The sequence below is a fragment of the Phyllostomus hastatus genome, unplaced genomic scaffold (genome assembly GCF_019186645.2).
Source record: "Phyllostomus hastatus isolate PE091 unplaced genomic scaffold, TTU_PhHast_1.1 phas_contig_16, whole genome shotgun sequence".
Taxonomy (NCBI): domain Eukaryota; kingdom Metazoa; phylum Chordata; class Mammalia; order Chiroptera; family Phyllostomidae; genus Phyllostomus; species Phyllostomus hastatus.
The window spans coordinates 10,323,156-10,346,249 of record NW_025333643.1 but is presented as its reverse complement, the minus strand read 5'-3'; the positions used below and the strand labels follow the sequence as shown (position 1 = coordinate 10,346,249).

The window sequence follows — 23,094 nt, the reverse complement described above, 5'->3', positions numbered from 1 at the left end:
GTCAGCTCCAGCAGGTAGGACTTCTTATTCTATTTTGCAGATGAGAAAACTGAGACTTGCAAAGTATCTTGCCCATGGTCTTTGCACTAATAAATCAGGAGCTGCCGTTTGAGCCCCAGTCTCTGAGTATGACTCTGAAACCCAAACCCCACCATGAGAAGGATGGGCTAGAGAGAAGGTTGGAAGTGAAAAAGCTCCAACAAGGAGTTGGTGGCAATTGTCCAGATGAGAAGTGATGAGAACAGTAGGAGGGAGAGATGGGATCATGGACAAAGCCAGAGCAGAGTGCACAGCCCTGGAGGAAGAAGGAGAGAAAGAGTGCTATGTAGGGTTCGGAGACCATAGAGGGCATGGGACAGGACGGTGTCCACAGACTCTCTGGGGACTCTTGTCAGTGTGGTAAGCAAATGGCTAGTCGGTGAGTGAAAAGAGTTTGGGAAGTGGAAGAGCGAATCAGATTAAACACAGGAAGCCCCAGAGTTCTGATGCCAGACCTTTCCAGGAGGTACTGCCCATCACCTTTCACCATCCTCACTTCAGCTCCTCCATCGGTGCAGTGACGAAGTGGAATGGCTCATTGTTCAGGGGATTCCAGAGAAATTCCTGTAGACCAGCTCTGCAGTACCAACCTAGCTCTTGTGAAATAGGCCTCTTTTAACTGTCCCAAATAACAAATCCATTCTGAACAGAACAGTAAAAGCCAAAGAATGCACTTCTATTCTACCACTTAGCAGAGACACCCCTGAGAAGAAGCCCAATCTCTTACCTGATTTCCTGCCTCTATGTCCTTAATGAGTCTTTGGACATAGTCCAAACCCATTCATAGCCTACCAGCAAGTAGGCTTCAGGAAGAGCCCCGTGGGCCAGCTATAACTGTTCATTTCCGTTAAAGAGCACAGGTAGTGTTGTGCAGAGACCCCAGGAGCACAGGTGGCAAGCACAAGGCCTGTGGGACGAATCTGGCCTCCACCTTGTTTTATCCAGCCAGCACCTCGTTTCTACCCAGCAGCAGCACTGAGTACTCACTTAATTGTTAAGGAGTAGTTACGTTTATACAGTTTTAAAATTACATTCCGCCCTTTGAAAGCAACCACGAAGCTGATGTGGCCCCCGGTGAAAATGAGTTTGATACCCATGCCCCAGAGGCTCACCTGGCTTGGGGAATGTAGGAGAGAGAAGGTGTTGTGCCCCTGGCTCCTCGACTGAGGGCAGGAACAATGCCCCAAACATGGTGTGGTCCACAATGCCCCCTGGTGGTGGTAGGTAGCCTGGTGCTCTTTGTCCTGGGGAAAGGACAAGAATTTCCTTCTCAATGGGGAAGATTTACTCATGGGCTAGAGCTACCCCTGGCATCTGCTTCAGGCCCAGTGATGCCCTGAAGGAAGTGTACTTTGGGAGGATTCAGGCCTGTCCTTTCAGTGTCTGGAAGAAAGGCTCTGAAACCAAGGGGTGAGGAGATTTGGAGACTGGAAATGACTCTTGCTTTTAAGGAGTACTCTAGACTTTCCTTATTCTAAATAGTAGCCACCAGCCACATGAGGCTACAGAGTATTTGGAATTATATGAGCTGTAAGGGCAACATATGCACTGGGTTTCAAAGACTTAGTATAAAAATACAATGTGAAATCCCTCTAGTATCTTTTTACGTGTTGAAATGATATGTTGGGTTAAATATATTAAAATTAATTTATTATATATAAAATTAACCTGTTTCTTTTTACTGTTCACTGTGGCTGCTAGAAAATTTTAAGTTATATCTGTGGCCTGCATTATATTTTTGCTTTATACAGGTGGGCTTTTGGCCAAGAAGAGGAGCCACGTGACTGGGACGGTTCGCCCATGGGTTAACTCTGTAGCCACAGCTGACCTCCGGGAGAAGTGGGGTGGGCTCGGCCTTTGTGTTCCACCCCTTTCCTCCAGAGGAGCCCCACGAAATCCCACTTTTCAGAAGTTATCACTTTGAGTTAGTAATAACTTTTTAAAATGCAGGCAACCTAAGATTAAGAACCTAATACCTAGACTGAATATTTTGGGATCCAAGATGCCTTTATGACAGAGGAGGGGGCCTCAGAGGGAATTAGGGGGAGGTAGAAAAAAAAGGAGTCGTGTCCAGCCAGTTGCCCCAATCCTCTTTTTGTGGTCAGCTCTCTGGCTTTGACACTATCTGTCTCTTATGGGTTGACCTCTGCTCTTCCTAAGGACCCTTGGGAGTTTTGGAAGAGCCGGGTCAGAAGTTTAGTTGCGTTTTTTCTTTCCTCTGTCATACCAATTCTGAGTGATTTAACTGGCAAGAGAAACCTGGCTTTCTTTTGAAATATACAAGCAAAGCTCATATACTTTATGTAAAGGGATCCTGGATGGCTAAATATAGCATTAAGCTGTGGAGTGCATGGAGCAGAATTTGTTCTGAAGCTTAGCATGCATCAGACGTTTTGTAAGGAAAGAACTGACTGTGAGCTGTGTGTGTGAGCTATGGTCAGTTTACTGTCCGGGTAGCAGCCAGGGTACAACACGGTTTGTCAGGGGTCTCCGTGAGTGAACCCTAGGCAGGCCCCTTGTAGGGGGCTGTGCTACCTGAAGACTTCGTCTCCAGTTTAGGAATGTAAATTCTTTGCCAGTATTTATTGGATGTCTCTAAATGAAAGAGTAGTGGAGACTGCCCCTGTTGGGATTAGGGACCAAACGAGTTTGCCTGTCATGTAACATTATTGTACTTTTGGACTTGGAATGCCTGGGATTTGTTTGGTTTTGTTTTCTCTTTTAGGCTTTTGTAAATTGGAAAGAGGCTAAATTGACTTGGAGTTTTTTCAAACAGTCTTTCTTGAAACAGATTTTGACAGAAGGTAAGTAAAAGGTCACCCTGAGCAGTTAGGAAACCATAGTGTAAGCAAGGGGATTCCACAGACCTCCTGGTCACCTGGAGCCAGACCTCCTGCTGTCTGCAGCCCCCAGCAGAGGAGCCTCAGAGATGGGAGCTTTGCTCTATAAGGAGAGGGGACTAACGTTTATTTAGTTTTATAGTTAAATTGTCTAATTAAATCTTTCCACAGCCTGGTAAGAAAGATATTGTCTTTATTTATTATGAATGAGGAAACCAAGGGTCAGTGAGATTGTGTAACTTCTTCAGGGTTACAGTAATGAGGAACAACTTAATTTGAATCCAAGTCTTTCTCCAAAACCCCATGTTATATCATTTAAATAAATGTATTATAAAAGTATTATATCAATTATAGGAAAGTTGGAAAATAGAGAAAAATATCTGTATTTTCATTATCGTATTCTAATTTTTTGCATACTTCTTTTTTTTTGAACTTTTTAAAAACCAGGTTTTTATCATTCTATTTTCTTAAACAGTAAGATTCACCTGCATAGTAGTTTGGTCAATCTTCCAACTTTCTAAGGCTTTCCAGTGTAACAGTGACAGAGCTCTCAATGCAGAGGGCCAGCAAGGAGCTAAAAGTGCATCTCGTTTTTCTATGTATGTATGTATGTTGGTTTATTTATACCCAGCTTTAGTTCAAAGAATGAGATCTGAGGCAGCTAGAAGCTGCTGAAGGTAGTACAATAGTCTCTATATAAACTTTCTCTATAAAAGTTTCATATGTCTATACACCTATATATCTATTACTGAACACATTTTTAAATCTTTTTAAAAATTATGTTTTAATTATAAAAATAATATAATTTCATTACCAAAATTTGAGAAAGTAAAAAGTTCTAATAGTTCTAGCATCACTATTATTCTCCTTCCCTTCACCCCATCTTTATTTTTTTTACTAATTATATTCCCAAAGGGGAGTAACTCCCTGTACACCTTACTTTTCCTGTCAGAGTTAAGGGATGGGACCAGCAGGAGTCTGAGGGCTCCCTGAGCTTTGAGAGTATGTGGTTTAGCTTGCGCCTACAACATCGCCATTACAAAACTGAAACCATTTGCAAGACTTAGGGGAAGCAAGGGCCAGAGCCTTTGGAGAGCTAAGCAGAGGTCCCTTAACTACAAGTTTCTTAAGAGCAGGGAGGGTGCTGGTCACCACTGTCTCCCCAGCACCCTTCTGGGCCTGGCAAATGCTAGGTATTCAGCAAGTACTTGCTGATAAAGAAAGGTATCTGTAGTGCAATTGTATTGTGATACTTCACCTCAGATTGTTAGAGTTTTGGAAAGGGCATTTGCTTATATGTACTTTTTTCCTCCCAAAGTTTTAAGAGCTATTTAAATGAGTTGAGGAATGGATCCAGTCCAAACAATGGCCCTAAGTTGGTTGTCTGGACTTGAGTGGCTAGACGTGTGTGCCAGGCGGGAAAGTGGTGCTGACTGCTTGCTGGCAGAGGGCTGTTAGGAACTCCTCAGGGCCTCCACCTCCATGGCTGTGATATGAGGAAGTGGCTTGACAAGGACCCCCAGATTCTTTTTATATAAAAACTACAGTTCTAAAAAAAGTTGAAATTATTCATTGCAGTAGCAAAAATGTGTGTGCTGTTACCTTCTGCCCCCACATTTCCTGAACACTCTGTGGCAGGTACTGAGAACACACAGATGAATGAGTAACAGGCCACGGTCTCAAGGAGCTCATTCTCTCATCAAAGATGCACATTTTTGTGTGTGGTTAACTCTGATACAGAGCTGTGAGGACTGTACTTGAAAACGTGAGCTTATTCACCAGACATCTCTAGAGTACCCTCTCATTTCCTGGCACTCTGCTGGGAAACCAGGGTCAAAGAGATGACTGAGACATGGTTCCTGCCCTCGGGGAGCTTACAGAGTACAGGAAGGACAGGCCTATTGTGCCAGAACACAAGGAGTTCCCTGTAGGAATGCCATTCTAGGTGGTGAGATGCAAAGAACTAGCCCGACTCAGAGCAGCTGGAGGGGCTGAAATGTAGGAGGGTGTGGCAGAGGGTGACCATGTGATGGTGGGAGGTAGGAATGAGTTTGGTGAAGGGAGGCCAAACAGACAGCTTGGGGGTTAATTCATAAATGGTTTCAAATACATAATTAAGGAGCCTGGACTTTTCACTAACATGGAGGAGCCATTTAAAGGTGTGAAAGCAGAGGTTGACTGAAGGACTAGATTTGCAAAAGATAGAACTCTTGGCAGTGAGGATGGATTGGAGCCGTACAGAGACGCAGATGGGAGTGAATACAATTGTGGGTCCAGTGCCTGGTAGAACCCGCAGAGGACCCTGCTACAGATGCCGTGTCTTGGAGGTTGTAGGGAGGCAAGGGCCAGAGAGACCTGAGAGACAATCACTGCTTCTAATCTCTTCATATATTGCCTCCCCCCTCCACCCCCACCCATCAAGTTGCTAGGAAGTGAGAACTTGCCTTAATACGGCTTTGGGCACTCTTCAGTTCTCTATCTCCGTAATGGTCAGTGCTTTCCACTCACAGATAATAGGAAAAATCATACAAACTGGTGATGGGAAGTGGAGTTCTGGGCTGGTGTCTTCACCTTGAAGGCATTTGACTTACATTTGAATCATGAACTTGGGCTCCACAGTCTTGCCAACCTCCACGGAGCTTTCTCCATCAGAGAGGAAACTTTTAATGAGTCTGTGCACATTACCATGGACCTTTCATTTTACAGAATCTACACTCAAATTATCTGATCTCCCTTAAAACTTGGGACAATTATTTTCATTATTAATATTTTAGTAATCTCCCCATACTTAAAAAACAACTTATCAGACTGGATTTTGTTTGTTTTATTTTTAACTGGTTTGGAGATTTGCTGTCAATAAATCTCCCAGTACTTTCTAAATTGTTACTATTTTGAGGTTATTTGAAATCAACATTAGGACAAAGAATGTTTCTTTAATTGATTATCTAATTTTTCTCCTCTCAAAGGAGAAAAATTAGATAATCAATTAGGAAAAGTTACAATTAGGAAATGTTGATTATCCTAGGAAATTAGGATAATCAACAGGAAAAGTTGATAGACGGTAAGAGAAAAGGAAACGAGAAAATAATGTACATTTGAAGTGCTAATTATTTTGCTTTTGCTTTTCTGTTTGCAGGGGAACGATATGTGATGACATTTTTGAACGTTTTAAATTTTGGCGACCAGGGTAAGGTGAAATCATGTAGTGTTTTTTAATTAAAGAGGAATACTGTTAGTAGATATTTTCTAATATTTTTCTTCACATTTTGATATATTCAATGAAAATGAACCTAAGGGTTATAAAAAATGAAGATTATAAAAACATGAATCCTGAAGATTGAAAATTGTAGGCCTTTATAAATATATACAGTGTACTGACTCTCCCTTTTCTTTTTTTTTAATATATTTTTAAAAATTTATTTTTTAGAGAGAGGAGAAGGCAGGGAGGAAGAGAGGGAGGGAAACATTGATGTGTGAGAGATACATCGATGGGTTGCCTCTCACACCCCCTCAACCTGGGATCTGGCCCACAACCCAGGCAGGTGCCCTGAGTGGGAATTGAACTTGTGACCTTTCAGCTCGCAGGCTGGCACTCAATCCACTGAGCCACATCAGCCAGGGCTGATTCTCCCTTTTCATGTGACTTGGGTGGCAGGTTCTCAGTTGAGATCCCTACTCTTACCCTGCTTTCTGCAGAGCTCTGAAACTCACTTTGGGGGTGAGAAAGTGTTAAAAGGGAGCCCATCATCACAGTCACAAAGATTCTCCCCATGTTTGTGTGGCTAGACAGGTCTTAATATTTTTTTATATTTATTTTTTTAATACAACCTCAGAGTAGTGGAAATAAAAATAGAAAAAATCAACTTGGTATTAGTGGGTTTTATTTAAAAATGTTCATGATAGAAGAGTGTTGTATCTTTTTTTTTTTAGAGTTCTGTATTTTGACTATCAAAGTCAGTATTCTAGTTGTGACACATTGTACTATAGTTTTGCAAGCTGTCACTATTCAGAAAAACTGGGTAAGGAGTACCCGGATCTCTGTTTTTTTCTTTTAACTATATGTGACTATCATTATCTCAAAAAATTTAACTTAAAAAAGAAAATTATAAAACAAGTGAACAGTATGTGAAAATTCAAAGGGGAAAACCAGTAGGATTGTTGTTTCTTCCTTTTGTTTTGTAGGTATATATGATATCGTGAATAATCTTGGCTCCCTTGTGGCCAGATTAATTTTCCAGCCAATAGAGGAGAGTTTTTATATATTCTTTGCTAAGGTGCTAGAGAGAGAAAAGGACGCCACCCTTCAGAAGCAGGTAGCCTTGTTTTTTTTGTCACTGTCTCAAATGATTCTTTTCTAATTGCAAGCTCAATCGACAGGAATGTGGAGCAGTCTGCTTCCCTTCTGTCTGGTCTGAAATTTTCTTCTAGATTTCATTTTCTACACACTCTGAATGATGGCTCACTTCTTTCACAGCCTTCTCCCCTTCTCAGTGGCTGTCCCTTTCTTTTCACCCTTTGTCCTTCTTTATGACCTTATTCTTGACTGAGCCTCTCAGAACTCTTGACGGCTGTCCACAGTGCAGTGTTGACTGCCTCCCGTGGTCTAGTGTTAGGTGTAAGTCCCAGAGGTGAGCCAAAGGATGCAGAGGCTGGGGCAAGGCTGACATAGAACCTAGGAGGGGAAAGACCTGGTCCTTCGGTTTCTCTCAGCACACCAGGTGTTTAAGCATCTTAAGGACTGTGAAATGTCCAGAGCAACATTCTGACCGTGAGAATCTACGTACTCCAGATGGTAAATACAGAAGAGCTTTTAATCTAGAAGTATTTGGTTGTATAAACTTCCCTTTTTCTAAAACCACTGAAAATGTCTGGCTTATTTTAGAATTAAAAGCAAGCTAAGCTGGCCTCTTTACATATCTTAGAAGACATTTTGCAAAACATAGGTTATGCACAGTATCTCACAATGAGCTAATCTTGTTCTCTATTTGATTTAGGAATATTTTCCTTAGTACATTGACAGGAATCTCAGGATTTGGAGATGTTTGCCAGGAGAGGCACACTGGCAAAGCTAGCTAGCACAGAAAAAATTTGCTATCCCATTTAAGAATAAGTATCAGAGGAGAAAGTGAGTGTTTCCAAAGCAACCTTTGAAATAATTTATCCTAAGTGAGTTAAAAATTAAACCTTCCCTGAACTCCTGAAGGAGGCACACATTATCATTTTTCCTCCACTTGCTGACTGGCAGGAACAAACACAGGCTGCAGAAAAGCGGTGATGCCCCTCGCTGATTGAAAGAGTGATCTGTAAACCAGCAAAGGGGGAAGGCCAGGTGGGAAGTTTTTCTTTAGCTCATGATTCATCCAACTTCCTTGCTTCTCTCTGGCACCAGGAGGACATTGCTGTGGCTGCCGCAGTTTTGGAGTCCCTGCTCAAGCTGGCCCTGCTGGCCGGCCTGACCATCACCGTTTTTGGCTTTGCCTACTCTCAGCTGGCTTTGGATATCTATGGAGGAGCCATGCTTAGCTCAGGATCAGGTATGCACAAGAGTTGCCATATTTGTTCTAATTTCTGAACAGAAATAGGAGAGTCTTATGAAATTGAAGACCTTGTGCACACATGGTTGACGTCTGTGTCATGTAGCAAGAATGGTCCATGGCTGTGGCTATGTGGGGGACTGTTCCCCTCACAGGAAGTCAGACAAGCTCAGGGTGCGGTTGGGGGCTTTGGTACCAGGTCAATCAGTTCTGCAACCTTACTTGAAGTTGTTAAGAACCTTTGGCTTTCCTTTTAGGCCTAAACTGTGATTTGCTAAGCACTTCCCTGTGCTCCTCCTGGGGTGAGGGAGGAAGGCTGAGAGCAGGCTCGAATGAACCTCCACTCAGTACTGAACACATCTGAAGATAGTAAATACCACATAAATCTCACAGCCTGATGCATAAAAGCCTTTGAAGGATAACCCAGAGGCATTTGCAGAGAATAAAATTGATCTCTGCAAATAAAATATATATATATATATATATATATATATATATATATATATATATATATATATATATAAAATCCAGTGACTTGGTTTTTGAAGGAGAAAAGTATTGACTGTGTTGAACTTTGAAACACCTGGTGCCCAGGCCACTAAGCCTCTCACAGCTCTTGCTAGGCCCTGGGGACATCACCAGTTTCAAAATGCACTGGGCCGTAGGCTGGCAGTCCGTTTGCCGTGTTTCATCTTGTGTTTAGCAGAGGTGGTTTTCATTCCTCAGGTCACTAGATGAGACCCCTGAAGACTTCTTTCTGCTGTCTCATCTCAATATAAAGAGCTTTGTCAATTGCCATTTTACAAGTGCACTGGCAGTCTTTAATCCCCATTATAATGAGCCCAAACTTTTGGAATTAGGGAAAGAAGGCCTGAATTTCTAGCCTTGAACAAAAGTCATTACTTTTGGAGAAACACCTGCTGTGAAACCAGTGCTGGGGTTTGCAGCTCCCTGGGGCTTGAGCTCTAAGAAGTGCATTTCTATCAGGCAGCTGCAGGGAGGCCTCAGTAGGAAGCCATTAGTGAGTTAGTGTGCAGAGACTGGGACTTAGCTATTTCACAGCAGCTCTGCCCCCTTAGAAAGGTAATCACTGAAGAGCAGCCTTTAATATGATCTAGTTACAGGACATTGCCATGGGCAGAGGGCTGTCCCATCAGTATCATGATCACCTGACAGAGTCATTATTCATAGGAAACATATGAACAAACAACCATAATTGTGCAGTCCCTATACTCAAGTGAGATGCTGGTGCCAATTTTGAATGCTGATAATATATTTGTCAATTAAAAGAGCCAGTGTTAGTTGATTTTTAAGGTAATAAATTCTGTCTCTAATGGTTTATGTCGTGGACATTAACTTTAGACTCAAAAAGATATTCTCTCAGTGTCATCTTCAGAGAGAGTAGAGTCTTGAGAATGGTCCGATTCTTAGTCTGTGAAACAAACATGTGATTTGGGGAGCCACCGAGGATCTTCAGGACCATCATCTCTTGCCTGGCTCAGGGCTGTACCAGTGTCACTGTCCCAACAGAGTCTTCTAGTATTGTCTCCTCATTGTAGCTGCCTCTCATTTAGACCAAATATCAGCTCTCCGTAAAGCCTGTTGTGGCTTCTGGTAGGGCCAGTGTGGCTCTCCAGGGTGCCTGCTGGCTTTCCTTCCCTTGTTTCTACTCCCCTTCATCTCCTCGCCCTGCTCCTGACTCTGTGGACCACTGCTGCGTATCTGAATGCCTTTTCTGTGCCAGAAAATACTAACACTGTTGCTCCCCCACCCCCAGTCATTTTTGCTCACTTAAATATTTCCAGAAAGTCTTCCTGAATTAATCAGAAAAGAAGAGCACTTTTCCGGGGTTCAGCCAACCACCTTAGTTTTGAAAGTGGAACTTGCGAAACAGCTGTCCTCAGTTGCCCCAGTTGCTGGTTGACCTCTGTCTTCACCCATGAGGTAGACTTACCTGTGATCTGAATTGGCCTCTTACACTCTCCATCCTCTGTGCTTCCATCTCCAAATGTGGGACCTGGACACCATATAGGCAGGCTTTCGTGTGGGGTGCTATGGTTTTGCTTTGCGGTATTTGGGGTTAGGACTGTATATACTTAGGAGATTTGTAAGTGCTCTAGTGGCTCTTCTCAGAACTCTTTTTCATACCTAGCTTTTCTGTCCTCAAGAAAAACACACATTCACTGAACTTCCCTGACATTTCTCACATTCATCTCTTAGGTGCTTCTCTCTCTTTCTCTGCCTTTTTAAAATCTGTTTTTCTTCTCTGGTCCCTTGTATTAATTGCCTAGGGTTGAAATAGCAGTGTACCCCAAATTGGATGGATAAAACAATAGAAATGTATTGTCTTACAGTTTGGGAGGTCAAGTCCAAAATCAGGCTTTAAACAAGGCCAGGCTCTCTCTGCTGGCTGCAGCGGAATCCTTCCTTGTCTCTTCTAGCTTCTAGAGTTTATCAACAGTCCTTGACTTAAGAGACATTCGTTACTCCAGTCACATTGCTGCCTTCTCCCTGTGTCTTCACATCATCTTCCCTCTGGGAGTGTCTACCTCTGTCCAACTTTCCCCTTTTTCTAAGCACACTGGTCATAATGGATTAGGGCCCACCCTAATGACCCCATTTTAGCTTTAACTTATCTCTCTAAAGACCCAATTTCCAAATGATAGGACTTCAACATACAACATATTTGGGTTATGGGAAGGGCATATAATTCAACCTATAAACACTTCTCAATTCAATCCATAGTTTAAAGTTCCATCCAGGAATTTCCCATTTTTTATCTTTTTCCCCCAAATTTATTCAAAGCTCTTTCACTTGAATCAGTGTTTCATGCAAGAGTTTGTGTTCTCCACGATGCAAAGTAGTTCTTATCCGCCCTCAGATAGACCCACATATACCATTAGTTTTCATTTACCAAGTGAGAGGTGTGTATTATGAGAAGATCCTCGTTTCCCTCTGCCAGAGTGGAGAGGGTGAAGAAAAGCCGGAAGCACACTGTGCATGGCCTCAAACCACCCCAGGGCAGACCCTGGTCCCCACCCCCTCAACTGCAGTTGTCCCTCGGCGGCCATGGGCACCAGGCTACCTTCTGCAGCAGCTTGGGGGATGAAATGCAACATGATGATAAAGTGAGGAACACAAGAAAGGGCCATGTAAGATAGTTTTTGTTGGGCATCAGGGCAGCCTGTTGGTACTCCTTTGGTAATTTTTGATGCCATAAAACTGTTTAGGATCCCCATGGCACAGAGGTCCTTCATATCAAGCAGCTTTCCTAAACCAAGGATGAATTCCAGATCCTGAGACACTGGAGCTTCAATCTCCCCGCCCCACCTTTTCTTTTAGTGGTTAAGGTTTTTCTTTATTGAGGTCTAATTTACATGAAATAGGATGCTGTGCTCTTGAGAGTACAGTTTGATGAATTTTGACCATATAGAATATTTCTGTTACCCCAGAAAGTTCTCTCAGGTCCCTTCCCAGCTAGCTCTCTGCCTTCACCTCCAAAGTAACCACTGTTCTGACTTCTTTTTTTTCCTTAAGTGTATTTTATGGATTATGCTATTACAGTTTTCCCATTTTTTCTCCCCTTCATTCCCCTCTGCCCTACATCCCCCCACCCTCCAGCATTCCCCCCTACCCTTAGTTCAACTCCCTGGGTCATACATATAAGTTCTTTGTCTTCTCCTTTTCCCATACTATTCTTAACCTTCCTGTCTATTTTATACCTACCATTTATGTTTCTTATTCCCTGTACCTTTACCTCCCATTTACCCCCCTCCCACTCCTTGCTGATAACCCTCCACGTGATCTCCATTTCTGTGATTCTGTTCCTGTTCTAGTTGTTTGCTTCATTTGTTTTTGTTTTTGTTTTAGGTTCAGTTGTTGATAGTTGTGAGTTTGTTGTCATTTTTCTGTTCATAGTTTTGGTCTTCTTTTTTTTCTTAGATAAGTCCCTTTAACTTTTCATAAAATAAGGGCTTGGTGATGATGAACTCCTTTAACTTGACCTTATCTGGGAAGCACTTATCTGCCCTTCCATTCTAAATGATAACTTTGCTGGATAGAGTAATCTTGGATATAGGTCCTTGCCTTTCATGACTTTGAGTACTTCTTTCCAGCCCCTTCTTGCCTGTATAGTTTCCTTTGAAAAATCAGCTGACAGTCTTATGGGAACTCTTTTGTAGGTAACTGTCTCCTTTTCTCTTGCTGCTTTTAAGATTCTCTCCTTATCTTTAATCTTGGGTAAGGTAATTATAATGTGCCTTGGTGTGTGCTTCCTTGGGACTCTCTGAGCTTTCTGGACTTCCTAGAAGTCTATTTCCTTTGCCAGATTGAAGAAGTTCTTCATTATTTTTTCAAATAAGTTTTCAGTTTCTTGCTCTTCCTTCTGTCTTTCTGGCACCCCTATGATTCGGATGTTGGAACATTTAGAGTTGTCCCAGAGGTTCCTAAGCCTCTCCTCACTTTTTTAAATTCTTGTGTCTTCATTCTGTTCTGGTTGAATGTTTATTTCTTCCTTCTGGTTCACACTGTTGATCTGAGTCTCAGCTTCCTTCCAATCACTGTTAATTTCCTATATGTTTTTTTTTTATTTCACTTTGCATAGCTTCCATTTTTTCCTCTATTTTGTGACCATACTCAACTATTTCTGTAAGCATCCTGATTACCAGTGTTTTGAATTCTGCATTTGATAGGTAGGCTATCTCTTCACTGCTTATTTGTATTTTTTCTGGAACTTTGATCTGTTCTTGCATTTGGGCTATTTTTTTTGTCTTGGTGTGCCTGTTATGTAGTAAGGGGTGGAGCCTTAGGTATTCTCCAGGATAGGGCAACCCACAGCGCTGTGTTGTGGCACTGTCTGTGGGAGAGGGGTTCAAGAGGGAACAATGCCACTTGCTCAGCTCTTGGCTGGCTTTCAGTCACTTCCTTTGCTACCCACAAGCAAATTGCCTTTCTGGTGCTGATTTCTGGGTGGGTGGGTTTGTGTACATTTTAGCACCTGTGGGTCTCTCGAATGAACTCTCCTTTGAACTGGGAGTTTCTCCTCCTGCCACTGTAACCCCCACAGGTCTTTACAGCCAGTGCTTTGGAGGCTTTATTTCCTTGTGCTGGATCCCTGGGTTGCGTGGTCTCTCTCATTCCCCAGTTGTTCTTTCTGTTTTATATGCCCACATATGTGGGACCGCCCAATCTGCCAGCCACCATCTCACCCACCCAGTCCTCCAGCCACCACCTTGGCACGAGACCTCTCCGCCCTGGTTGCTTGTGTCCGCCCCTCCTACCAGTCTGGATGAATGTTTCTTCTTTAACTCCTTGGTTGTTGGATTTCCATACAGTCCATACAGTTTTTCTGGCTGTTTTATTTATTTTTAAATTTGTTGTTGTCTTTCTTTTGGTTGTGTGAGGAGGCAAAGTGTATCTACCTATACCTCTATGTTGTCTGGAAGTCCCCTGTTCTGACTTCTGTCACCATAGATCAGTGTTGTTTTAAGAAAGAATTTTATATAAATGAAATACTACAACAGGGACATTTGTGTGTTTGGTTTCTTTTTAATTTTTGTCTTGTTTATTTATTTATTTATTTGTTTGTTTGTTTGATTGGCTTCTTTCCCTCAATATAAAGTTTTTGAGATTCATCCATATTTTTACATGATTCAGTAGTTTGGGGTTTTTTTTTTCTTTTTGATTGCTGAGTATTTCTTTGTATGGATGGTCCACAGATTGTTTATCCTTCTGTTGATGTCAGTTTGGGCTATTCTATGTAAAATTGCCATGGATATTTATATACAAATGTTTTTGTGAACTCATTCTTTTATTTCTGTGTGCGGTATACCTGGGAGTGGGATTACTGGGTCACAGTTTGGATATATGTTTATTACATTATTGAATTCTCGGCTGTCTGTTAATAATGGCTCTCTTAAAAGAGGGGATCAGTCCATTGTGAAGGCTTCTGGTCTTTTGTTAGCAGGTTTTTTCAAAGCTTGTTATTTAGCTATAGAACTATATAACTTCATCGTAGAAAAAAAATAACACTGTGGGCTCTTGTTCTCCCTGTAAATTTGTGGATGTTCTATCTCCATAGCTTCCTGCTGCTGCTGAACTTGCACTTCTCATCAAGGTCTTTTCTTCAGGACTTTTCCACTGAGGTTCTCTTAACATGCAGGGCCACTTGTGTCCTTGAGGACTCCGACTAGCAGACTCTTCATGCTGATTTAAAAAGCTAGAAGATTTGCTTGCTGCCCAGATAAGCTTTTAGTTGTTAAGCAAGAGACCTGTATACTTATTCATACTTGTCCTTTTGCTTTTAGCTGTTTATTTTAGTCAGTGGCATGGAATGCTAGGAGTCCTTCCAGATAATTAAGACCATAGGCTTGAGCATGCTGTTGCCCATTGACAATACCAGCAGGGCTCATGACCCTGTTTTGACCACCCAGCCAAACCAAGGATGGATGTGGGCCTCCCATTTGTGCTGTGGTATCTCAGTGGGTTGTTTCCTTACAGGTCCTGTTCTGCTGCGTTCCTATTGTCTCTATGTCCTCCTGCTTGCCGTCAATGGAGTAACGGAGTGTTTCACATTTGCTGCCATGAGCAAAGAGCAGGTCGACAGGTAGGTAACCTTAAAGACACATCTTTAATCATGGCCTTTGTAGCCAGAGTGAAGTAACTCACCAGTCTTCTTTCTTTTCATACTGGACATGCATTCATAGAAGGCTTTTAGAAGTAGCACCCAGCCCATGAGCACAGTGCCTTCCCCAGGCTCTGCACTGCACATGCACCATTTGTGGTGGAAGAAATCTGGGCCCTGAAGGGTTATGTTACTCCAGGTTTGCAGAGACAGGCACAAGGCAAGCTCCACTCCTCCACCTCCTTGCCCAATGCTCCAGTGGGTTATCAAGGAGCATCTCCAAAAGGAGTCCTGCCCCTGAGAATGTGATTCATAGATCTTTGAGAATCTCAGGGATCTGTGACATTTCTCCTCAGAGAAAAGCTCAAGTACACATCCATGTTTTACCATAATTTTTTCCCATCCATTGACACCAGATCAGGACCTCTGCCCTGGAACTTTAAGTAGTGGTTCTTAACCCTGGTTGGGAGTCAAAATCCTTCACAGGGCTTGTTAGAAATGCAGATTCCTGTCCACCTACTTCCACCACTCTCTCTCCCACCACACCTACAGAATCACAGGCCCCTAACCACATGTGTACGTTTTTAAAAGCTCCTCAGTGATTCTGACACAAACGGCTGATTAAGAACTTCACACACAAGATCATTCATTTCTTGTGTCCAAATATGAAAAGTGGCAAGGCAGTATCTTAAGACAGCACTACAGGATGAGGTTGAGAAGACGGATCAAAGTGATAGGGGCAAGAAGAGAGAGTAGAAGGGGTGGTTATAGGTAGTAGGATGTGTGGCCCTCATTATCCCTCTGCCGCCTGGGGCCTGGGTCCCTCGGGGTGTTCGTGCTGCCTGTATACTGCCCTGAGTGCCGTAGAAAGTCCTCAGAGGCCCAGAGGTGGGGGTGGGGTGGGAAAGGGTAGTTCAAAGAGTTGGGGAACACTTCCTCTCATTCACAGCAGCCTCTCCTCTTCCCATGTTGAACTGTCTCATGGAGAAGCTGGGTGACTGTTTGCTACACTGTGGCTTAGGACTAGAGTCCAGAAGAGCAGTCCCTGACCAGGCTGTTCAGATTCCTGTAGGAAGTTCTAGCCCCTTCCTAGACCAATGGAACTAGAATTGTAGGGGTTTGGCCCAAGGAATCTTTCATTACACATCTTCAGGAGATTTCCGGTGATAGCTGGGGCCTGAGGAACTGCTGGTCCAAACCGGCTTTCACACTAAAAACTACACTGATCGCTGTGATCCAACATATATTTTTAGGCGGATATGACCGAAACTTTCTGCTTTCACAAAGTGGTAGGTATACCAAGTATGTGCAGGACACACTGGCAGTTTTTTTAATCCTGTTGTTTCATTTTTAAACTGCCATATCATGAGCCACTAAGTTGATTTTCCAGCCTGCTTCTAGGTCACAACACATAGTTTCCAAGTAGTGGTCTAAAAATGATGTTTACTTCAGGTAGTTAAATTTATAGCCATTAAACAGCTTTGAATCCATCCTTCCCCTCTTTTTTTCTTCATGGATAGAAAAGTCTATTTAAGTTTAATTTTGAAGCCCTGGCTGGCATAGCTCAGTGGATTGAGTGTGGGCTGGGAACCAAAGTGTCCCAGGTTCGATTCTCAGCCAAGGTACATGCCTGGGTTGCAGGCAGGCCATAACCCCCAGCAACCGCACATTGATGTTTCTCTCTCTCTCTCTCTCTCCCTCTCCCTCCCTTCCCTCTCTAAAAATAAGTAAATAAAATCTTTAAAAAAAAGGGGGGAAGGCCAAAAATTAAAAAAAAAATTTAATTTTGAAAATACTATATTTTTATTTGAAAGGTACTCCTAATATGAAATAATTTTTAAAGATTTTATGTATTTACTTTTAGAAAGAAGGGAGGGGAGGGAGAAAGAGAGGGAAAGAAACATTAATGTCCAAGAAATATATCTATCAGTTCCCCCTTGCATGCCCTGACTTGGGATCTGGCCTGCAACCCAGGCATGTGTCCTGACTAGGAACCGAACCAGTGACCTTTCAGTTCGCAAGCTGGTGCTCAGTCCACTGAACCACACCAGCCAGGGCTGAAATAATTTTTAAATATAATTTAAAACATACTAAAAGAGGCACTGAGGCATAGTGGAAAGAGCTCTGTACTAGGAATCTATCTCTTGGAAGGGACTTTTGCTACAGTAGTTTTAGCATTAGTGCTGAGGGGAAGAATCAACATTGTTTCTGCTTAAAATGTTAAACAAAAATCTACAACCAAATCATGAGGAAATATGGTCAGTGGCTGGTTGCTGTTTTTCCTCTTATGATTCATTGAACCAATGAAACAACTCTTAAGTTAGTTATAATGAGATTTTAACAGTATATAAATATCTGGAAAATTATTTTTATGCTATTAGTAGTCAATGTAGAAAAAGAGGGCAGAGTGCCTTCTAATGCAGTTCTCATCTGAAGTGGCTCACTTTCCTTAAGAGTAAAATGTGGCTTTAGACATAGTCTTCAGATTTGTACTAAACACAGTGGGCCCTGGCCCTGGTCTGAACACATGGAGCACCTGGGCTCATCGCAGACCCCTGGCATTTTTTTCATCTCTGGGAATTTAACCAGACATAGAGCTCTAGTAAAGATTTTTGTAGTACAATAGAATTGGGCAGCTTAATTAAATGTTATGAGTGGTTTATACTGGACGTTTTAGATTCTGAATTGAAGAAAATATTGATAAAATTATGGGCCTTTGAAGATTTATTTATTTTTAGAGAGAATGGAAGGAAGGAGAGAGACGAAGAGGGAGAGAAGCATTGATTGGTTGCCTCCCGCACACCCCAAACTAGGAACCTGGACTGCAACCCAGGCATGTGCCCTGACCAGGAATTGAACCAGCAACCTTTCAGTTTGAAAGTTAGCACTCAATCTACTGAGCCACACTAGCCAGGGCCAAAACATGGGCTTTTACTTAACCAACTTTAGATTGATCAATGCTTTTATAAAGAAAAACAAGGCATTTTGTTCGATGTTAAATATTAGAACATCCTTTGAATTGTAAGTTGCTTTTTTGTTAATAACCTCATAATACATAGAATATGATTTATGAATTTTTCATTATGCCCTATTGAAGAATTTTTGTTCTGTTTTGTTAATGATATTTCATTTTCCTTTGTTCATTTGACACATGCTTTTTGAGCATCTCCTCTCTAACAAATATTGTGTTAAGCTCCAGGAATACAGCAATGAACAAGACAGATAAGATCCCCATCCTTCTGGAGCAGACAGTGGGAGAGGCGGATAGTGAATAAGTAAAAACTAAGAGAAGATTGTTCTGTACAGAGAACTAAAACAGGGTTATATAGTGAGAATGGGGACCTTTCTAGATTGGGAGGACCATGCAGGGAGGTGGCATTTAAGCCAAGACCTGGATAAACAAGAAGAGTCTGCCATGCAAGGAGGCACAGAGCCATCCAGGCAGAGGGGACAGTGATGCAAAGGCCCAAGACTGACAGCTCCTTTGTCTGATTTGTTGGCCCCGAGTGCCCAACATGGAGTGGGACTCCACAGCTGTGGAATGGAGGATGTGTGCAGTCTTCTCACTGTGGCACATAGACTGGCACCATCTTTTTCACGGCTGCAGAGGCTGCATTGCACACTGGCTACACTGTATGGCTGTGCCTTGATTTACTCAGCCAGCACCCGCTGGGGGATGCTTTGGTTGCCACTGTAGTCAATGTCCTTGACCTTCTGTCTTTTGATAAGCATGATTTTAAGCTCAGTGTCTTAGGGCCATGGAAAAATAAGCATTCGTAAATAATTTACTGTTTATAAATTAGAATAGTCATTATTGTCATTAGTTTGGCATTGATTTAAAAAGTGATATTTTAATTGCATCTTTAAAATTTTCATTTTTTCCTGGATTATACCTTTAAGACTATATATATATTTGTTAGTTCTAGAAAGTTAAACAGGTGCAGAATCCTATTCTGGTGAAAAACAGTGGATCCTATCATTATCAGCTCCTCCCACACCAAAGCATATGCACTGTTGAGTTCATCCCTGCTTGAATTAGTGATGAGTTCATTCATTGTGGCCATTTTACTTGCAGTTGGGTGAGGATGACTTTGAAAGTTTGTGAACCTATGGCTCAAACTCTAAGGATTGGTGGTATCATAGATCTTTCTGATACAGTTTTTTTTTTTGGGGGGGGAACCAACAAGATTATACATTTCTGCTTCTTTTTGTAAAAGAGTTCAGAGTACTGGTCTATAATGGGTCCCACCTCAATGATTTGTTATGAAGTCGGCCACTCTGATCACTGACTAGTAATGGAGAAACTTCCCCTGTGAAGGTACTTTCATTGCTCATTAAAAGAAACTCTTTCTCAACTAAGAAACAAATTCCTCTCTGGACTTCTGGATGAAAGCACACACCTCCCCTGTTGGAGTATAGTTGTGTGTGTGTGTGTGTGTATGTATGTCAGGAAATATTCTTACCAACCATTCTGATAAAGTATATCTGCATAGCACCTTGGGCTTAGTCTGCCTGAGGACCAGTACCTGAGTATCCAGTTGACACAGTGGCTTTCTTACCACCCCTCATGTGCAGAGCCTGACCAGTGGCTCTAAGGTTTCCTAACCAGCAGACACAGCTTGAGGGCACCTGAGGGGTTTGGTTCCCTAAACTGTACACTGAGAATGCTTGCTGTGCACTAGGTGGAAACCAGATGCTGTACCATGATCTTTTTGGAGGATTATAGCGGCTCTTTTACCTTTGCTGAGACTCAGTTTCCTTTGCTGAGAACGGAAAATAACTAAGTGACATGCTGCTTTGAAATAAGAGAAACAAAAGGAGCATGCAGTCCATCCAGTCATGGACTCCAAAGAGCTCTAGAGATGTAGAGAGAGAAGAAAGGATGTGTAAGAGTCTGGGGAACCTTGAATATAATCCAGGCTTCACTCCCTGTTTACATTTCTCTTTGGAGGCTGGTTATTTGCTTTGAGTGATGTCCACTGGCCAAGGTTACAGAGCTTCTGCATCTCCTAAAGGAAACGGTGTGCAGTGCTAAAGTTTAGGGGCCAGGGGTCAGGTTGGAGTGTTGGCTTACTCCCCAGGCAGATTACTCAGACTGTGTGCCTGGTGTCCTTGACTGCAAAATGAACCTAAACTCCAAGGGGCAAGGCCCATGTGTGTTCATTCACAGCACCCCTCACAGCGCCCGCCAGAGTTAGCATTTGTATGTAATTGTTACCCGTGTCATATTCTTGTGCCTCACATTCAAGACTTGGGCTAAATAGGATTCTTACTTTTTTTTTTTTATCACAAAGTACACTTAAGCTAACCATATCTTGAATTGCTCATTTTCTTACCCTTCCATTTAGGGGTGAGGAGGACAATGACATTTCCTTGTTATCTATATAGCATTTAATGTTATGAAAACCAGCTGGATTATGGGAACTCAGGTGTTTTCTATGATTTCGTGATTGTGGCCACTTTTTTTTGCAGGAGTTCTGTCTTAGGACAAGTTGTCCACTGCCTTGCTTTGCTTGCTCTCCTCTCCCCAGGTACAATCTCACAATGCTGGCCCTGTCATTTTCGTTCCTGGTGTTGTCCTATCTCCTGACCCATTGGTGTGGCAGCGTGGGCTTCATCTTGGCCAACTGCTTTAACATGGGCATTCGGATCACACAGAGCCTTTGCTTCATCCACCGCTACTACCATGAGAGCCCCCACAGGCCCCTGGCCGGCCTGCAGCTGTCGCCTGTCCTCCTGGGAGCATTTGCCCTCAGTGGTGGAATTACTGGTATTTCAGAGGTGAGAGTCCCCGCAGCCTTCACACTACATGCTTTGGTAACCTGTCCACTGTTCCTCACTTTAGGCTGCCCCTTCCGCTCTGCCTGAAGCAGCTGGACAAGTATCTGGCACCTCTTATCCCTTCCCCTAAGCCTCTAGGACATCATCTTGTGATAGCTGTTACCAAACCCTGTCACCACTGGGGACAGATTAGACCCTCAGTACATAGTTGTCATACCTTTTATCTAACTCAAAGGTGCCTCCCCTTTTCCTGGCTTGCCCCAGAGGGAGGAGGTACAGAAGGCAGGGCCAAGGCAGTGACAGTGGTTTCTTTCCGCAGGTGTTCCTCTGCTGTGAGCAGGGCTGGCTGGCCAGGCTGGTGCACGTGGCTGTGGGGGCCTTCTGTTTGGGAGCAACTCTCGGGACAGTGTTCCTCACGGAGACCAAGCTAATCCACTTTCTTAGGACTCAGTTAGGTGTGTCCAAACTTACTGGCAAAATGACGTGACCTGAGGGATTCACTGACGCCTGTACACCTGGACTAGCCATGGGCAGAACACATTTCCTGGGCAGAAGAGCCCTGCAGAGGAGTGAGACCAACCCCGGCAGGTGCGACGTGGGAGAGAAACACTGGGCCAGACATTGCTGTCCATTTACATCTCTGTCAGGAAGGGAGACTTCCATTTTTAGGGGAAGACCAAAGGCTCTTTTAAAATAGATAGTTATTTTTTTCACCATTTTGGTCTAATCGGTGTTTTCCCTTTTGATTAATATAGTAATTCCTTTGGGTGTGATTGACCTTAGGAGCTACATACTCCAACAAACTACCTCAGATGTTAATAGTTAATCATGTGGTGAAAAAAAAAAAAGAGATGCAGCCATCTTCCCCTTCAGAGGGATATTTGACTGACACTGTGAAAGGAAGAGGGAAAGCTGATGTTAGGCACCAAATAAGAATGAGGGTGCTCCTGGAGTTGTGGCTTTTCCCATGGCAGCCCTGTGGTCTGGGTTTTTAGAGAAAGAAAAATGTTACTCAATAGAAATCCAAGAAATGAAAACATGGTCTTTCAGATCACGTTTCCCCAAGTCAATGAGGTGGAGTCACATGTCATCTTCTCTGCTGTGTCCCCTGGGCTGGCACATGCCTTCCCAGAGCAGGCGCAGGCTGGCTCAAGACCCCTGGCTCGACCACCTGAAAGAGGGAGTTTGGAGGGAAACTGTGATCCGTGTGAGCTACCTTTTCCGCTCAAGGAAATGTTACTTTGCAGCGGGCTGAGACTTCCCATGTGGACATGGCACAGATGCCAGCTAAAGTTGAATAGATGCATCTTTTTTTCCTCAAAATAAAATAAATTCTAATATGTGTGTGGCAAGTATCACAAGGCCCTCCCACTGACCCATTATTCCAGCACTGGTCAGTACACCTGAATTCCAGCCCTAGGACAAGAGCGGCAGGCTGTGGGTCTGGTTCTCAAGGACACAATGGGAGTCCAGGCTTAAAGCTCACCTCTCTGCACCCTGTAACCCAACAGGTGAGATCGCCAAGCTTTGTTCTCAGGCAGCAAAACATTTTTCTTTCATTAATGCAGTAATTTTTTTTTTTTGCATGTGATTGGCCTTTGGAATCTGTGTCTCTTGGGGAGGGTTCTGGGATCAGCTTTTTTGGCAAACTGAGGTTGGCACACGCATGTCCTCATCAGCCATGCACCTATGCACGGTGTCTGTTCTCTGTCCCAGGAAGAGAGCTGCTGTTGCTTGGGCAGCATCGCCGACTTGCTCCTCAGTCAGCCGCAGAACCAGTAAGGTTTCTGCTCTGCCCTCCAGTGTGGCAGCGTGTGCTTGCTCTCTCATCGCTCGTCCCATGCAGTCTGCCTTCACCCAGAAAGGATTTTTGGAGGGAATCACATTTTGGCCTGTGAGTGCCACTTAAGATATAGTGAGGTTACTTCTCCATGGAAACAAATCACTAAAGCATATCCTTTTATGAAATGAAGAAGTCTTTGGTGGTGAAAATAACAGTATTTTTTTCTGTGCTGTTTTTGCCACACAGATCTGCCTGTCAGACCCCTCCGGAAGGGGATGCTATGCTGCTGAGCCGCTCTGCACTTACTCAGTGGGGAGGGCTCGAGGAGCTGTGTCTCTGCCCCACTCCCGGCCACTTCCCGGCCTCGCTCCAGCAGAACACTTTCTCCTGCCTTTTTTCTTGCCTCGTGCAGTCATGTTGCCAAATACATGCCAATATCCTGATTTTAAAATCAGTAAATTATTTTCTTATATCTTCAGCTCTTTCATACCCCCC

The 23,094-nt window shown here is 43.1% G+C and overlaps 1 protein-coding gene across 2 annotated transcripts in view; it reads left to right on the top strand.

Annotated features, from left to right (window-relative positions):
• The window catches only part of RFT1 (RFT1 homolog), a 38,143-nt gene extending 15,987 nt beyond the window's left edge, over nt 1-22,156 (top strand). For both annotated transcript variants that reach the window (XM_045832525.1, XM_045832526.1), the window contains exons 7-13: nt 2,765-2,843; nt 6,016-6,066; nt 7,062-7,192; nt 8,269-8,413; nt 14,912-15,017; nt 20,567-20,816; nt 21,136-22,156. In XM_045832525.1, coding sequence (XP_045688481.1) covers nt 2,765-2,843; nt 6,016-6,066; nt 7,062-7,192; nt 8,269-8,413; nt 14,912-15,017; nt 20,567-20,816; nt 21,136-21,303 — 930 coding nt within the window. In that variant the 3' untranslated portion in view covers nt 21,304-22,156. The remainder of the gene's footprint in view (nt 1-2,764; nt 2,844-6,015; nt 6,067-7,061; nt 7,193-8,268; nt 8,414-14,911; nt 15,018-20,566; nt 20,817-21,135) is intronic.
• The last annotated feature ends 938 nt before the right edge of the window (nt 22,157-23,094 follow it).